Genomic DNA, 17,689 nt, shown 5'->3' with positions numbered 1-17,689 from the left:
ACCAAAAGCAGGAAGAGAGGATGTATTGTAAGAGCATTTAAGCAAAAGAGGTAGAGGAAAAAAAAGGAGCGTGAATCAGAAGACAAAAGAGTTTGAAAATGTCTTGTGGGGCTACGTGGAGTAGTGAAGAGATGTAGGCGCACAACTACACTTGAACACCAAAGTAGCAACAGAAACCCTGATAAGACAGACTTTCTTCTTTGGGCTTTTTTTCATCTCAATCTGCACCAAACTGCATGACTTTGTTTGGTCCGGTCTAGAAAATCTCTCAATGAAAGCAAATTGGGCCAACTTAGGATGTGAATTATCTCACTTTTACTGATCCCTGGACTGATCCCTGGACAGGACAAGCAGTGTGAATGCACCCTTAGTTCCAATGAAAAGAACTCTAGATGCCTTAGAATGTGAACATATTTTGGGCAAGTTCATGTTGGAGCAATTTGAGGATGGCCTCTTCAACATGACTGTGCATCAATGCACAAAGCAAAATTCATAGAGATATGGATGAGCGAGTTTGGGCCTGGCTTTCTTGTCCAACATCAGTGTCTGACCTCAGGAACGTGCTTCTAGAAGAATGGCCATAAATTCCTATAAACACTCCTACACTTTGTGGAAAGCCTTTCAAGAAGAGTTGAGATAAGAGGGTGGTCCAGCATCATATTAAATTGTATGGCTTAATAAATAGATTTTACTCAAGTTCATATTTGTGAAGGCAGACAAGCAAATACTTTTGCCCATATAGTGTTCGTAACACACTGCCAGAATCACTAAGAGGTTTTAAAAATGTTAACCTGAGGGCCGTGTTGCAAGCACAATATCAGCTGAAACAATGATAGAAGGTCCAATAACCTGACAATCACTTCACTGAGTGATTGACCATGTCTGAAGAGGGGAGATAGGATCTGCTTTTATTGAATAACTCTTTCTGTCAGTTTTGGTGTATATAGTAGAGAGTAAGAGTCGAAGCCACTCAGGAGAGGCTGATTAGTTTTACTGTGTCACACTTTACTCAAAACCCCTGATTTGAGAACCTTTTGACCTACATTTCAGAGAACAGGCTCCAAAATATAAACCAAACCAATGTAACAAACCCAAAAACCCAGAGCAAAATCTTTTGTACCATTAGGGCTAACTGTTGCTAGTTTGCTTATTACCGGAAATCATGCTATCATGAGCAATTTATACAGAAAACAAGTTGTTATTATGTATAAAAGAAGCTTCCAGTTATTAGAAAATAATGAATGACAGCTAAGCTTGCAGTTATTTAAAGCTAACCCAAAACACCCACCCTTTATGCTAACAGATACCAGCATGCTTACATAACACAACAGTACATTCACCATTTTAATAATGAGTCAATTTTGACTCCTTTAAACTTAGACCAATGATTTGTCATGTGACTTTCTTTTATTAACATGATGTAAAAACGTTTACAACTGACATTAAGAGTGGGAGTAAATTACAGGCAAGATCATGGTCTGATAGCTCTTATCAGAAAATGTGACAATACTATAAATTATCCTATTTGTGACTTCCCAGTCTCTGCTTCCTGCCTATACAACATTATATCACTGATATGACAACAAGCACTGAACTTCTTATGTTAATAGACAATTTGTATTTCTGGGGGACTTTATACACCTAATTTGTTTGATTTGATAACTAAAACTTTTGTTTTAAACTAAAGTATGATCACATTTTCATATACAGGTTAGAATACAGGGCAATCTTTTTTTTCAGTTCTGCATCAATTTCTCCATTGTGAGATCAAGAAAGTCTAAATTATTATTATTATCTACTGTCAGTGGGGCTTTAAGCACAGGTTAGGTCATACACAAGCAGCAGCGCCCTCTGGAGTCATAATATCCAGATAGTCTCACTTTTTGGTGTAACATCTAAAATGTCATCTGACTGGTCATTAGAAACTCAAAAATCCCCTCTTCTTTATTCAAGTCACAGATCGCATCATACCAACAGGTCAGGCTAGCAGCAACGCTCTTCAGTGTGGAATTTGTCAGTAAAGAAAGAAGCCTTAATTATACCTTTTTCAGTATTAGTAAGGTGTTTAAGATTAATTAAGAGGAAACCCAAAAATTGTAAGTTATTTAAACTTAAAATTTAGTTTTTATGGAAACGTGTCAGCTGTTTCTTCAGGCTGAGACTGCAGTTTACAGTTAGGCAAGCTAATATAAGATGCTAAACACAGCTTAAAATCTCAACACCATGTCCATCTTGTCATTGCACAAAGACAAGAAAAATATTTGAAATCTGTGAATTACAAGCATTTAAGAGAAAATGTTATCAACTAAAATCTGTATCAACAGGTCAAAGTTTCAAAAACCAGGAGATAGAAAATCTGTGTATATCTACAAGATATTGATTAAACTAAAGACTGACTTAAGGTTAAAGAGGTTGCAGCTCATCCAACAATTAACACATAGTGATAGGAAATGACATTCCATTGTGAGTTTTAATTTAAAACATGAAGTAAAAATGGCAAAAATCATGCATTGCAAAACACACTATAGCACAAAACTGGTTTAATGGTGCTCAATGGTTCTACAGATGCTCATGGAAAAAGTGAAGGACTGCTGAACAAACTGCCATTTCCATTTAAAGCATAGCTTATAAATGCATAATACAAAAACATAACTGCTGATATTGTGCTTTAGCTGAGTCAATCCCAAGCAAAAGTCATACTTTTACATTACTGCATGAGTAAGGTGTGATTTTTGGGCATCAGTATCCTTTAATTCCACATGCATTTCACAATGCTGCCATGTTTAGTCCACATTAGATTACAGAGAGAGCATACTAAACAAATTAAATACACTATACAAAAATATGCAGATATGAGCATGAATAAGGGAGGAAGAATCATTGCAGAAGAATCATTGGGGGGGCTGGTGCCTATCTCCAGCGGTCACTGGAGGAGGAGCGGGGCACACCCTGGACCTCGTCAGTCCATCACAGGGCAACTCAGAGACACTCAGGACAAACAACCATGCACACACATGCTCACTCACACTTAAAGACAATTTAGACACTCCAATTAAGCAATTGTGGGAGGAAGCCGGGGCACCTGGAGAAAATCCATGTATGCTCAGGGAGAACATACTAATTCCACGCAAAAAGACCGCAAGCCTAACCCAGGACCTTATTACTGCAAGGCAACAGTGTTACCAATTGCTCCACTGTGCAGCCTGAGAACAAACAAAAAAATACAAATCAAAATGAATTGTAAAAATATAAGAGTGTGAGTTTGAATTTAACTTTGCCTTGAACTTAAACTCGTACTGATGATTTGCAAATTTCTTCTGTATTGACTTTTTTTTTTTTTTACCATACTTAAATGTTTCAGATCATCTAAAATAATAGGATTAGACAAAAATAAACAAAATAATTTCAAAATGCAGTTTCTGAATAATGATTTAATTTACTGAGGAAAAAATCTATCCACACCAAACAGTCAATATGTGAAAAAATGAATGCCTCTTAGCCTTATAACTGGTTGTACCACCCTTGGCTGCAACAACTGCCATCAAGCGGTTACGACAAATGACAGCAATTCTTTCAGATCTTTGTCAGCCCTGCTGGAGCATCTTTGAGCATAAATAGTCTGTTTAAGGTCATGCCACAACATCCCAATTGATTTAGCTCTCGACCTTTAGCTAAGCCACTTCAAATTTCTTCATTTTGTATTTATTTATTTAAAAAAATTATCAAATTAATTAGAGGGTTTGTAATTAATTAATGAAGACTTATCACCTTTTAATCAAATAGTAATATTTGACACAACAAGCAGCGTTTGTCAATTTCAGTAAATATTGATTAGTAACTAAATCAATAAATACATTTGTAAAATTTCTATCAAGATGTTGAACAATTTCCACCTTGAGTTAGTGAAAACTAGAATTCTGTGGCTTTGCTTTCATGCTGTGGTTTCCTCATCCATTAAGATCCAGATGCAGTTTTCAAAATGTCTTTTTCTCAGAAGTGTTCAACCTCTTTCTGTGTCACTTTTTACAGTCACTGAATTTTAGTAGAAACCTGATTTTTAGTAGTCAATAAAGTGAAACAGAAAAAAACACAAGCCTGATCAAAAACATGCTGGCATAGCAACAGTGACACATGTTCAGTTATTTTTCCTTTCACCTCTTTGGGATGTCTCAGTCTGCCACATATATTCTCTGGCTTTAGATGTTAAATGTTGGGACTCTGTAGGAATAATCCTTCTTTAGGTTTACTCTCAAAAACAATGTGCAACCTTACTAACACTCCACATAATGTTGTCATTAAATGGTACTGCCCTCAACCCTGTTCGCTTGAACCCCACCAACAGCCAAACAGATCAAGTCGGAGGAGCGCTACGTAGCTCAAAGATCATCATGTGCTGCATTCACTTGCACTTAAACATCTTACAGATTATTTACTTATTCAAGCACTAGTTCAGATGGCATAGAGTTTTACATTTCACAGTGAAATTAAATGCATTATTTTCTTTTGAGATTCATTATTTCAGATGAATTTGTTAAAGTCCCACCACAAATTAACAAATGAATGAATTAATGAATGTATTTATTTATTTTCTAGACGTTCAGTGGTGAACGTCCTGGAGTGCTTCAGATCACTGTCCTTCTGCATAACCCAAGTGCACTTTAGTGTAAGCTCACAAACTGTTTGCTGGACATTCTTCATTAGATTTTTCAGCTGCAGAGCAGAATTTATGATACAAAGCAAAGAAAATAGTCCCACCACACTACCACCACCACGGTCTTTGACTGTTGGTAGGATGTTCTTTTTCTGAAATGCTGCAAACCAGATTTAACGAGTTACATGCAATATGCAATATTTTGCCCAAAGTCTCTGGGATCATTAAGATGTTTTTTCTAGGAAATATAACATGAGGCTTTGTGTCTTTTTTGCTGGGTAATGGGTTTTACCTTTCAACTTTCACAAAGATGCCATTATAGCCAAGTTTATTTCATATTGTTGAATCATAAACACTGACCTTCACTAAGGCAAATGAAGCCTGCTGTGCTTTACAAGTTGTTCTTGTTTCTTTTGTGAACTCCTGGATCTGTCAATGATGAACTCTTGGGGCAAACGTTTTTTTTTAAATTTCTTTGAATCAGGGCCTCATGTGTTGGTATGTAGGATCTTTTTATCTACATCATGTTTTCACACGGGTTCTATTTAAGTTACACAGGGGACAGTTACATTTTCACTTATGGCCAGGTTGCTAAGCTTTTTATCCAAAAATAAATGAAATCATTATTAAGTTATCTCTGTCTGATATTTGAATTTGTTTGATGATCTGAAACATGCATCTGTGACAAGGAAGCAAAAAACAGAAGATATCTGTAAGGGAGCAAATATTTTTCCACAGCCTTGTAACATAAGCAATCTGTACAGATGGTGATGTCCTGGACTTGTAGTGCATCCTTGTGGTGTAAAATCTGCCAAGGCGTGCTTTACTGGAAGGTAGCTTTCACTCTCCTTAGCGTGTCATGGATCCTTCGTGTCTGGCGCTCACTGGACTGTTGAAAGTTGGCATCATTGTCAGTGGCCAGCAGGTGGATGTCTGTGGTGGCAAACCGGGTAATCCGGCGGCGCAGGTAGGCCTGAAGGTCCTGATCTGAGCTGTAGGGGTACAGAACATCCTGGAAGGCATGGACCTGGCTCACAACCTTCGCGATGTTCCTGAAACAAAAAATTATCCAGAGAAATGTTCAGAAAAACAGATAAAGCAAGTAAGGAGTGTACTGAGAAAATAAATGTTATATCTGTTTTTGCTCTTCACAGTATCATCAGCTTTGTGTCTGACCTGATTTGGAGAGAGTTGAGAAAACCCAGAGTCCACGGTAACCAGCTGTTTTTTCTCCCGACCTCATCATCTGGCTACACACGGTCACCTCTCAGCATCTGGTCACAAACCTTTTTTCCAATCAACCCCCCTCCCACAGGCACCATCTGTAGCAACACTGGCACCCCAACCAGCAACCTAAATTCAACAGCTGTGCCATCACCATCCGAGCCCCACTTGTTCTGACCTCAGCATCTGGTCAGCCATATTGGAGTGGAAAAGAAGGACACAGAAAAATATGTCCTCTTTGTGAGTTGGCCGACTTTGTCATAAACTGATTTGCAGAATGAGGGGGAAGGAAAGGAAATTCTCATATAATGATACTAACTGTTCACTTTTTGTGCCACTGCAGTGATGGATGCAAGGATTATTTTACTGACTGAATACATGTTTAACAGTAACCAGTCACTTAATGGTGCAATTTCAAGCAGAAATATCATAACAGGTTGATAACGCTCCCATTTTAGTGCCATCATCTACATTTAGTCATTTCTAGAACTTGGGAAAACATCGGCTGTGGATCCTAAGTATTAACATACATTTGAACAAATACAGTTTCGAAATATGTAACACAATTCACAGGCATACAGTTAAATGAAATGAGTGTGCTGTTGTAACACAATCATATGGATCTAATGTTTCATTTCAATAAAAACACTTATGTCACTTTTTCAGTTCTAAATATTAAATTCATACATCATATAGATTCATTATGTATAGAGTGATACTTTTCAAGCATGTTTTTCTGAACATTTTGATGATTTTGGTGTACAGCATTGTTGGCTCCAGTGTCTCTCATCTTCCTCTTGACAATCCACCATAGATTCTCTGTTGGGTTTAGGTTGGGTGACTTTGCTGGCCAGTCTAACACAACCATAGAAATGTTTTGGCATTGTGTGCAGGTACAAAGTCATGTCGCAAAATAAAATCAGGAGCTCAATAAAGTTTGTCAGCAAATTGAAGCCTGAAGATATCTAAAATTTCCTGCTAGATGACTGCCCTGACTTTGGACTTGATATACCACAGTGGGCCAACACCAGGAGATGACATGACTACCCAAATCATCACTGAATCTGAAATCCTCACAACAGACCTCAATCAACCTGGATTTTGTCTCTCCACTCTTCCTTGAGATTGTGGGACTTTATTTTCAAAATTAAATACAACATTTACTTTTGTCTGAATTATCCCTGTTAATATTCCTACCACATTTCTCCTTCCACTCAACTTTTCAATAATATGATTGAATACAGCTCTCTGTCAACTGCTAGCCTCTATAAAAGCATTGACATTTGAGGATTACACTCTTTGTGGAGGGTGTCAATGACCGTTCACTGGAAAACTGACTGGTTGGGAGTTATCCCTAAATTTCTTAGAAAATGAATTCAGAATTTTCCAACTATAAGCCTAATAATTATCATAAATAAATGCTCAAAACATTTTCCTCTGTGTGCAATGCATTTACAGTATGTTTTTAATCTTGAATTTTATTACTGAAGTAAATAAACTTTTCAACGATTTAATTATCTAATCTGATTTATTAAGATGTAGCAGTGCATTTTTATTAATAACAGCTAAAGCTCTACTACACATTAGTCCTAGATGACTTCAAAATCTCTTTGGGAAATTGCGTAGAAGATATAAATTAAAGGGCTTCAAATTTTTCTGAGGGTGAAGAGCTTCTCTGTAGTGTATCATTAACCAACGTACATCTTGTATTCAGCAATTTAACTTATATTGTATAACATATATAACATTTATACAGTCCTTTTTTAATGAAGTTGAAGTTATATGTGTCCCAGTGTGCCTGGGAAAATGACTGAACTTGAAAATGTGTTTTATTAACAAAATGCTCAATAAATTGGTGCAATTATTAGCCAAACAGAGATTTTCTTTGTTTTCGTGAACGTGGAGCTGGAGTTTGGAAACAGACAAGAAAGCCGCTGAACGTTTCCCATGTTTGAAAAATGATTAATCTGGGGAGACTTTTAATGCTAAATGTTGTCACCTGGTGATTAGCAGAAGCACTCGAAATAAGAAATTATTTGTCTCTTGTGTCAATAACTTTAGACATTTTATTCACTTAAATTTACAGTTCTCTCTAATATGTAATAACTTTTTTCTTAATTCTTTTGAATTATATTTTGTGATCAGCACAGCCTCTTGTGTTGTATTTTCATATATTTAAAGGTGGAAATTAAAAAATCATGTAACAGAAAAGGTGTTACTGTACCAGTAGTCAAAATAAAATGTTAAAGGTAAACATAAGCATGCAGTCGCAACTTTCCCAATCACTACTACCAAAAGCCAGAAAACACAAGTGTGCAGTTTTGTTTACAAAGGATGACAAACTGAAACACATAAAGTGGTGTAAAAACTAACTCCAGTGATTCAAAACTGTAGAGCCACATTCTGCTAAAGTAACTCTCAGTGATTGTTTTCTGTCTGACTATTGGTCTCTCACATTGTTGGAGGATTTCATGTAGCAATATTCAGCCACTTTACATCCAAGCTGAGAAATATGCTGTTGGGCAGAGTGTGATGCAGATATCATACTGATGATGATGCACAAAACACTATATTTCATCCACTGTGACACAGAGATACAACAGATGTTTGTCAAAGGAAGAAAAAGGCCCGGTACACATTTGATGCTAAGTTATTGCCCATGCCCTTTTGGTCCATGATCCTGGTTGCATGTTTTAAAAGCACAGCCCAGTGATCTTGCTGGATCCACTTTTAGGATCAGAATGACAAAGTGAAAAAACCGGCATGTTTTCTAACACTAACATGTTTTCATGGCTATCATGACACTGGGATCTAAAAGGGGTCAATGACTGCAAGGTGCTTTGATACTGTGGCTGAAAACCATCCTTGGCTCTGACATTTCACATGCAAAATGTGGCCTGTACAGTTTGAGATGGAGCTTTTAGATTTTTCTGAATTATATTCTGACCTTGGGAGAATTGTTTAGGATAATGGGAAACTTTCAGTCATCTAGTTGTAGATGAGGTGCTGTGATTGAGATAGTTGTCCTGCTGATGACCAATTTCTCATGTTCAACTCTAGAATACTTAGGTAGAGAAAGGAGTTCATGAAGGACTCAGTGAATGCAAGGAACCCTGGTCATTTGTTGTGCAACACAGTTTGACTTTGAGTTACCCAGTCTTGTGTTTTTTTTCCTTTATTTCCTATTTTTTTGTAACTTCTAAAAAGATACCAGCCCCATCCTGCCTGGGCAGAACTGAAAAACCTTTGGACTTTGGTTAAAATGGCATTTTTCTGCATCGACATTGATGTGATGTGGGTTTTTCCCACCTCAACAGGGGGATTGTTATGGATATATGATTCTGTGGCCTTTTCCAATCATCTCTTTGCTGCCCTAATTAAATAAATCTGCCCTTGTTGCTTATCTGCCACACCGCTCACTGCTACAGCTTACACAACATAACTGTTTATTTCACATAAGACGCAACACATAGTCAAAGATAAACTGATACAAGAGGATGACACCCTTTAGGAGGGTTAAGAACAGGCATAGATAAAAGCAGGACTCACGCTCCATTCTTTGCTCCTCTCGGTTCATCCCTAAGATGGGCTGAGGGGGGCCCGGTACCGAAGGTGAATGTCACTCTGTATCTGTTTAATTGTATACTCTGTACACTGATCATTTTGGCATTAAATCTTGATTTTATACTTAACCATTTCTCATTATTCCACAAGGTAATTTCTTTGCTTGTTTTACTGGTTGGGTCTCGGAACTCGAGAGAAATGGACCCAGTGGTGCACAGGGAGGAGAGAGAGTAAAAACTCCCATTTTACAACAACAGCATACCTGAGTTTGGTCCACTTGTAAGCCCCAGTGGTGAGTGTGAATGCACCAATCTCCAGCTGTTGTACATGCATAGCCAGGATGTGAATGGATGGCAGTGTGGGCCTCGTCCTTTTGTGCTCTGCCCCCATCAGACACAGGTCATCACTCTTCAGAAAGACCTGAAGTTTTAGGTAGCAAAGATTTGATGCCAGGATTGACAAATAGCAAAGTGTTGGATGTTTTAAAAATTGGGTTATTTTATAGGTAACTTCCAGAAGAAGAGTGAGCTGTAAACTCTCTGACTCTCCTGCTTAAAGGGTTTTGTTCCAGTGTATTACTTGCCCTGTAGCCATTCAAACCTTCAGCTTTCTCAGCCTCACACATACCTCCACAGCTCGTAGCTCCTCCAGGATCTCGTACACTTTGGAAGTCAGATGTTTCCAAGCCTGTCGGCAAGAAGAGGAAATTACTCTTTTAGCATTACTTTTATAAAATTTTACTATTTAGGAAATGTTAAAAAGAAAAGGTATATGCTGGTTTCTGTTATCAAGGTATAATAAAGTTTTAAAATGTTAGTTTCAAACCCATAAAAATATACCATGATGCCATTCCTGGTAGAAAGTCCTTTCATTGAGATGTAAAAGAAAGTGCTGGATTCACCTAAGTTTTCTGTCCCTAAGAGAAGCACAAAGTAACAAAGTGCTCCTCCTGTTGCTGCACACTGATGGTAAGCTGGCTTGAAGGAAGGTTACAGTACTTCCCCCTCACTTACAAAACTGAAAATTTGTCTGTTTGGAAATATTGCTTCTCGAGAAGAACATAAACACCTATGGTGTGGAAAGTAAATGAGCGAAACTCATTACTCATGACTGATTTACGTAAAACTGTAGCCCCATAGAGTTGGCAAGCAATGAACAGCTTTGTGTGTTAACACATACAATGGTTTCTATTTTAAAGAATCTAAAATATAAAAATGTTTAGATATTATATTTGTGTGTGTGTGTGTGTTCTTGTACTTGCTGCTGAGTGAGAACCATTTTTCGTATTTTTATCGCAAAGTGAGGACATTTTCCTGGTCCTCACTTTTTCAAATTCCGTTCTTGGGACAGGGGTTAGATTTAGGACTAGGGTATGAATTGAGTTATTGTTAGGGTTAGGTATTAACTGGTTAGGGTTAGGGTTATTGTTAGGGTTAGGGTTAGGCACTAAAAATCAAGGAAAATTAATGGAAGTCAATGGAAGTAACCGAAAAGTCCTCATAAAGATGGTAAAACAAGGATGTGTGTGTGTGTGTGTGTGTGTGTGTGTGTGTGTAATATACAGTTTGATGTGTTATACAGGTCCTTCTCAAAATATTAGCATATTGTGATAAAGTTCATTATTTTCCATAATGTCATGATGAAAATGTAACATTCATATATTTTAGATTTATTGCACACTAACTGAAATATTTCAGGTCTTTTATTGTCTTAATACGGATGATTTTGGCATACAGCTCATGAAAACCCAAAATTCCTATCTCACAAAATTAGCATATTTCATCCGACCAATAAAAGAAAAGTGTTTTTAATACAAAAAACGTCAACCTTCAAATAATCATGTACAGTTATGCACTCAATACTTGGTCGGGAATCCTTTGGCAGAAATGACTGCTTCAATGCGGCGTGGCATGGAGGCAATCAGCCTGTGGCACTGCTGAGGTCTTATGGAGGCCCAGGATGCTTCGATAGCGGCCTTTAGCTCATCCAGAGTGTTGGGTCTTGAGTCTCTCAACGTTCTCTTCACAATATCCCACAGATTCTCTATGGGGTTCAGGTCAGGAGAGTTGGCAGGCCAATTGAGCACAGTGATACCATGGTCAGTAAACCATTTACCAGTGGTTTTGGCACTGTGAGCAGGTGCCAGGTCGTGCTGAAAAATGAAATCTTCATCTCCATAAAGCTTTTCAGCAGATGGAAGCATGAAGTGCACCAAAATCTCCTGATAGCTAGCTGCATTGACCCTGCCCTTGATAAAACACAGTGGACCAACACCAGCAGCTGACACGGTACCCCAGACCATCACTGACTGTGGGTTCTTGACACTGGACTTCTGGCATTTTGGCATTTCCTTCTCCCCAGTCTTCCTCCAGACTCTGGCACCTTGATTTCCGAATGACATGCAGAATTTGCTTTCATCCGAAAAAAGCACTTTGGACCACTGAGCAACAGTCCAGTGCTGCTTCTCTGTAGCCCAGGTCTGGCGCTTCTGCCGCTGTTTCTGGTTCAAAAGTGGCTTGACCTGGGGAATGCAGCACCTGTAGCCCATTTCCTGCACACGCCTGTGCACTGTGGCTCTGGATGTTTCTACTCCAAACTCAGTCCACTGCTTCCGCTGGTCCCCCAAGGTCTGGAATCGGCCCTTCTCCACAATCTTCCTCAGGGTCCGGTCACCTCTTCTCATTGTGCAGCGTTTTCTGCCACACTTTTTCCTTCCCACAGACTTCCCACTGAGGTGCCTTGATACAGCACTCTGGGAACAGCCTATTTGTTCAGAAATTTCTTTCTGTGTCTTACCCTCTTGCTTGAGGGTGTCAATAGTGGCCTTCTGGACAGCAGTCAGGTCGGCAGTCTTACCCATGATTGGGGTTTTGAGTGATGAACCAGGCTGGGAGTTTTAAAGGCCTCAGGAATCTTTTGCAGGTGTTTAGAGTTAACTCGTTGATTCAGATGATTAGGTTCATAGCTCGTTTAGAGACCCTTTTAATGATATGCTAATTTTGTGAGATAGGAATTTTGGGTTTTCATGAGCTGTATGCCAAAATCATCCGTATTAAGACAATAAAAGACCTGAAATATTTCAGTTAGTGTGCAATGAATCTAAAATATATGAATGTTAAATTTTCATCATGACATTATGGAAAATAATGAACTTTTTCACAATATGCTAATATTTTGAGAAGGACCTGTACACTTTAGTTTTAAATATTTGTGTTAATAACGTTATAATACCAGTTGAAGTCAGGGAACATAATATCTTTAAGAGAAAATATGGAAATTTGCTTGATTATCTCAGCTCTTTTAATTACTTTTCATGCCTACATTTCCCCTCACTGAGCTCACTCTGTCTGCATCTTACTGGAATGATAATTTCTCATTTGTGAAACTAATTAAATACCATCCAAACTCAATCACAGCAGAAAAATAAAACGTTTAGCTCGAAGGTACCAGATTTATTATACGAAGTTAGAAGTTTATAAGATTGAAGCCTTACTGGTAATTGCCTGACAATCACGTTCTCCAGGCCTCTGAGAACCTGCATGGCTGTGGCAAAGTTCCTCATTTCATAGCAGTACTTTCCTATCCACAAATACCTGGTCAGCAAGGCAATTTGAGTCTGCAAGACAGGAGGATGTGCAATGAAGGAAAAGAATTGAGGAAAATAAATCCCATACTACCAAATTTTGTCATATTAAACTACAACCGTCATTGTATTTTATGGGAATTTTATCTGAAAGAAGAACCACAAAGAAGTGCATATTTGTGCATAAGTGTGTAGCACATCTACTACTCTCAATTACTCTCAGGCAGTTATGCATTATCTGCAGTGAATGCAACCACTTAATCCAACAACTTTATACTTTCTATTTTTTCCTCTTCATGGAAGTTGCACCTGGCCCCGAGTGTCTGAAAGGGGCCATCAGCTTAATTATTGCTGCCAATTACTTCTAATTTTCTTTCTATAGATAAGACACTTGACTCTTTCTTTCTGTGTTTAACCCTGTCTCGTCTCCTAGACAAAGCAAACGAAGGAGCTATTGCTAACTAACTCTGTTATGTGCTCTGTTTTTCATGGCACAGATTTTACGGCTGACTTTGAGCTTCTATGTTTAGCGTTCTATGTTTAAGTTTTGTGAAAGTACTCCTACATCTTTATTTCCGTGTTTTTTGGATGCCTGCTCTATCTACTCAACCTCACAGTCAGTTGTGGCAGATGGCCAGTCACAATGACCCAAGCTCTGCTGGAGTATTATGGTATAGTATGAGGGATTTCCGCAAAGTTAATAGCTGTAATCGACTGTCCACTGTTGCAACATGCTCCTTCAGGAGGAGGGGTTGCTGCCAGTCAGTGAAAAATCATGCAATCACCTAGGTTTCCCTAGTAGAATTTTTTTGCTTTGCTTTGTTTTATAACTAGGGTTGAATATATGTAATTGGTAAATGGCCTGCACTTGTTTAGCGCTTTTTCAAGTCCGAGGACTCAAAAGCGCTTTACACTACAATCAGTCATTCACCCATTCACACAATGACAGTGGTAAGCTAAACTGTAGCCACAGCTGCCAACGGGCAGACTGACAGAAGTAAGGCTGCCATACAATCAGCACCACCGGGCCCTCTGACCACCATCAGCAGGCTAGGTGGGTGAAGTGTCTTTCCCAAGGACACAACAAATCAGACACATGATGTACCCCTACCACCTGAGCCACCATCACCCTGGTCGACTGGATTTAATGAACTAATATGTTTATGTTTATAAATTGGTTTATCTTTTATGCAAAGTGGAGTGGGACAGCATTTGCTGTGAATCGGTGTTATAAATAGCTGGGTTGAGTTTAATTGTGTGCCTCTATGGGCTTTGCACATCTGAAGACTAAAGTTTTTGTTTTGTGCAAAAGCTCGGTCAGACTGGATGGACAGAGTGTGTGAACATCTTTGTTCACGTTTTCCCACAGACTCAATTGGAATAAGGTCTGGACTTTGATTAGACCATTCTAATACATGAACATGGCCACTTGATGGCTGTGGTAAGAGTCGTTGTCATGTAGACCAAAAGTTGTGGGTTCAATTCCTGCTTAATCTCAAGTTGCCTACTGATCTGCATAATGATGCTTAAGTTAGTGAGAGCAATTAGGTGGCTGTGGCTCTAGTGTAAAGTGATTTGAGTGGTTGGTATGAATGGAAAAGCACCATATAAGTCCAGTCCATTTTCCAGGATTGCCTTGTTTTTAGGTTTTTCCATCTTCCCATTAACTCTTACCAGCTTCCTTGTCCCTACTGAAACAAAATGATCCCCAAAGCATGATGTGGCCACCACCATTTTCCAATATGGAGATGATGCACAACTTTGTGTTGATCTACTACATAAACCCTCAATAAAATACACTAATATTTGTTATTGTAATGTTTCAAAATGTGAAAAAGATCAAGAGGTTTGCTTCTTTTTGCAAGTCACTATACAAGAAGAAATACAAAAACAGAACATTCTTCTAAATGTTGTTGAAATTGCGGTAATTTAATCTTATGTTAAATGGGAGCTTAAGTTACTGTTAAATCATTTAAAGTTCTTAAAGTTTCATATCAACAGAAATCGACCTTAAAACACTCCAGACATAAACAGTAGGCACTGAAACTAGCTGAACTGTCAAGAGTAATTTAGGAGGACGTTTAAGTGTAATGTATAGTTTAGGTTTCTTGTCAGAAGATGCTGAACAGTATGAGTGACTTTGTCAGAACTGTTCAAGGGAGACTTCTATTTTGATGCTGCTTCAATGCTCCTGACACCAGAAAAGACACTGAAACTACCACAAATGTCTATCTCACTTGTACCTGTTACTTTCATCAGTTACAGCTCCTCTCACCTTTGCAGAGTCACAGATAACTATCTCTGCAGAGATCCAGTTAGTGACACTCTCAGCGTATGTGAGCAACTGCTGAAGGAAACTGTCTGACGGGGTTCCCTCATGTCCAAGTCCACTGCTGCCCTCTGATGGCGGAAAAAGCTGTGACACGTTCCTACGTGGGAAAACCAATGGAAAAACGTCAGAAACTACCTGTGACAGTGGTATATAAAAATAAATACAATGTCGTTAACAATTTTAATGTCTAAATAGATCTTTTTATGCATACACAGTTACACATTAGCTTTTTAAAATTCAAAAACTCAAAATCATTCAGTGCTTGGCTGGTTCAGTGAATGTGCATAGTTTTAAACCCTATTTAAGACTAAGTAGGAGAAACGAATGACAATTATTTGAAGTTGGAGCAGTGAACTTAATATTTAGGTGGCGAACTATAAACATTTATCAGTCGATTTTAACCTGGCTGAACTGAGTTTAGAGCTAGTACTCCACATACCACATAGTTGAAAGAATGGATTATTTGAGCAGCTTCTGAGATTCTGTCATCTCAAATCATTCTACCCAAGCTCCTTGGACATCAACACAGCATTTTTATTCAAGCGACTGCTGCTCACATCCCAGTAGATCAACAGTTTCTGTAATACTCTTCTTCACATCTGTATGCCTAAATACTTTGAGTTACTGCAATGTGACTGGCAGAGTTGCCTTTTGTGTTAAGCAATTGAACAGATGTACCTATGAAAGTAACCAGTAACCCTGTGGCCACACTATTAAATATTAAGCCATACTTACACTTAATGGTTTTTTATCTATATTTATAAATAGTTTGATTTCAGCTTTAAAAGTAAAAAAAATAAAACAAATCCATATTTTATGTGATCATACATCTGTTTAATAAATATGATGCACCCTGTGCCCTGCTTCGAATAGACCAAACACTGACTGGAAAGTCAGCTCTAACAGAGAGAAGAGGAGAATAGTACTGACATGAACACATGTTGCTGCTTAAATGTTTAATGATGTTTGAAAATGGAGTGAATCACAAAATATCTCGAATGGCTGAGAGAAACACGTTTAACCAGTCATTTTTCAGAGCTTGCTAGAGGTAATCCTATAGAGAACTGTTGCCTATCAAGGCACGTGTCAAAATAGGAAAAAAAAGGGTTTATAAAAATGCAGCCTTTTATTTTTAACACTCACTTGTTCGGGCTGCAAAGTTTGTCTTTGACTCCTTGTGTTCTGGACTTGAGGAAATGAACTGGATGACATCCGTGGAATACCTCCTGCAATGCAGGAGAATTACAACTCAAAACTTAATATGGTTGAGATTAACCAGTGCCTTTGAGTATTGTTGCAGAAACATCTCCATCTAGCGGTTGAAATAAATAACAACACCAACTTGTGTAGACAGTGCATCAAGGATTAGCAAACCTGCTCCAGAAGTGTCAGCTGCTGGGCTATGTGCAGTGCACTGTGTTCCTTTTGGCTAAATGGGAGTCGCTCCTCACTTTGCATACAAGTGTTGGAGAAGTCGTACATCAGGGAGCCATAGCAAGGTGCAGGCAGGGCTGCAGCAATCGAGAAGACCTTCTCTTTAGACATGGAAGGAGGAGGCTCCACCACTCGTGAAATCTTCCACTAAAAAGTTCACATTACAGTTGAAATTGTGGCAAAACATGATCATTTTAACACCAGATTCTATGAAATTACATGTTGGTAGAATGTTACCAACCTAATAGATTGTTCCCAAAGCTGTAAAAATATTTTCAAAATTTCTCAACATATTCTCTCTACTTCAGATAAGGATTTAGCTAGAAAATGTACTGATTTATGGGCCTAAAGAGAGTCAGTAAAATACAATTGTGTTCAAAATATAAATTTATTTACAAATGTAAGTAAAGCTTAAACTAATTATAGTAGTTTAAATTGCATAAAGGTAAATGCAGTGGGAACACTGCAAATTCTATTCCACATAAAAAACAATGGAAAACAATGATCTGATTTTTTTCACTCACCAGAAAGTGATGAAAACAGGATGTTAGAGTGTTCAAAAATTAAACCGCCTGGATTTTTCTTTATAAACTCAAATTGTTATTGTATAAACAAAATATGCTTCAATATTTAACTTTACTGTGAATCACTGACTTAATGTTTAGTTGCATCATCACCGTTTCTGAGAACTGCTTCACATCCGTCTTGCATGGAGTTGACAACCAGAAACGTTATCTATATGGGCTTTTACCAGATAAGAATATCACTAAATACAAAACAATATACACAAAACATAGAAGTGTACATAAAATGACAGTTAAAATTAACTGTAGAGTAACTGTAGAACTTTTTTGATCATCCTACAGCATGATTATGGGTGAGTCTTTACCATTTTGGAAAT

The 17,689-nt window shown here is 38.1% G+C and overlaps 1 protein-coding gene across 6 annotated transcripts in view; it reads right to left on the bottom strand.

Moving 5' to 3' along the window:
* Positions 1–1,331: 1,331 nt before the first annotated feature.
* The window catches only part of LOC124859066 (kinase non-catalytic C-lobe domain-containing protein 1), a 91,393-nt gene continuing 75,035 nt past the window's right edge, over positions 1,332–17,689 (bottom strand). For 3 of the 6 annotated variants that reach the window (XM_047351552.1, XM_047351553.1, XM_047351554.1), the window contains 7 exons: positions 16,729–16,935; positions 16,498–16,580; positions 15,298–15,451; positions 12,933–13,055; positions 10,067–10,126; positions 9,702–9,859; positions 1,332–5,703 (listed from right to left, as the gene is read on the bottom strand). In XM_047351552.1, the coding sequence (XP_047207508.1) occupies positions 5,475–5,703; positions 9,702–9,859; positions 10,067–10,126; positions 12,933–13,055; positions 15,298–15,451; positions 16,498–16,580; positions 16,729–16,935 (1,014 nt within the window). In that variant the 3' untranslated portion in view covers positions 1,332–5,474. Of the gene's footprint in view, positions 6,062–9,701; positions 9,860–10,066; positions 10,127–12,932; positions 13,056–15,297; positions 15,452–16,497; positions 16,581–16,728; positions 16,936–17,689 lie in introns of those variants that run through there. The other 3 variants (XR_007036004.1, XM_047351555.1, XR_007036005.1) reach the window with 3 other exon arrangements.

The sequence above is a fragment of the Girardinichthys multiradiatus genome, chromosome 22 (genome assembly GCF_021462225.1).
Source record: "Girardinichthys multiradiatus isolate DD_20200921_A chromosome 22, DD_fGirMul_XY1, whole genome shotgun sequence".
NCBI classification, from domain to species: Eukaryota; Metazoa; Chordata; class Actinopteri; order Cyprinodontiformes; family Goodeidae; genus Girardinichthys; species Girardinichthys multiradiatus.
This window is presented reverse-complemented; position numbering and strand designations above follow the sequence as displayed.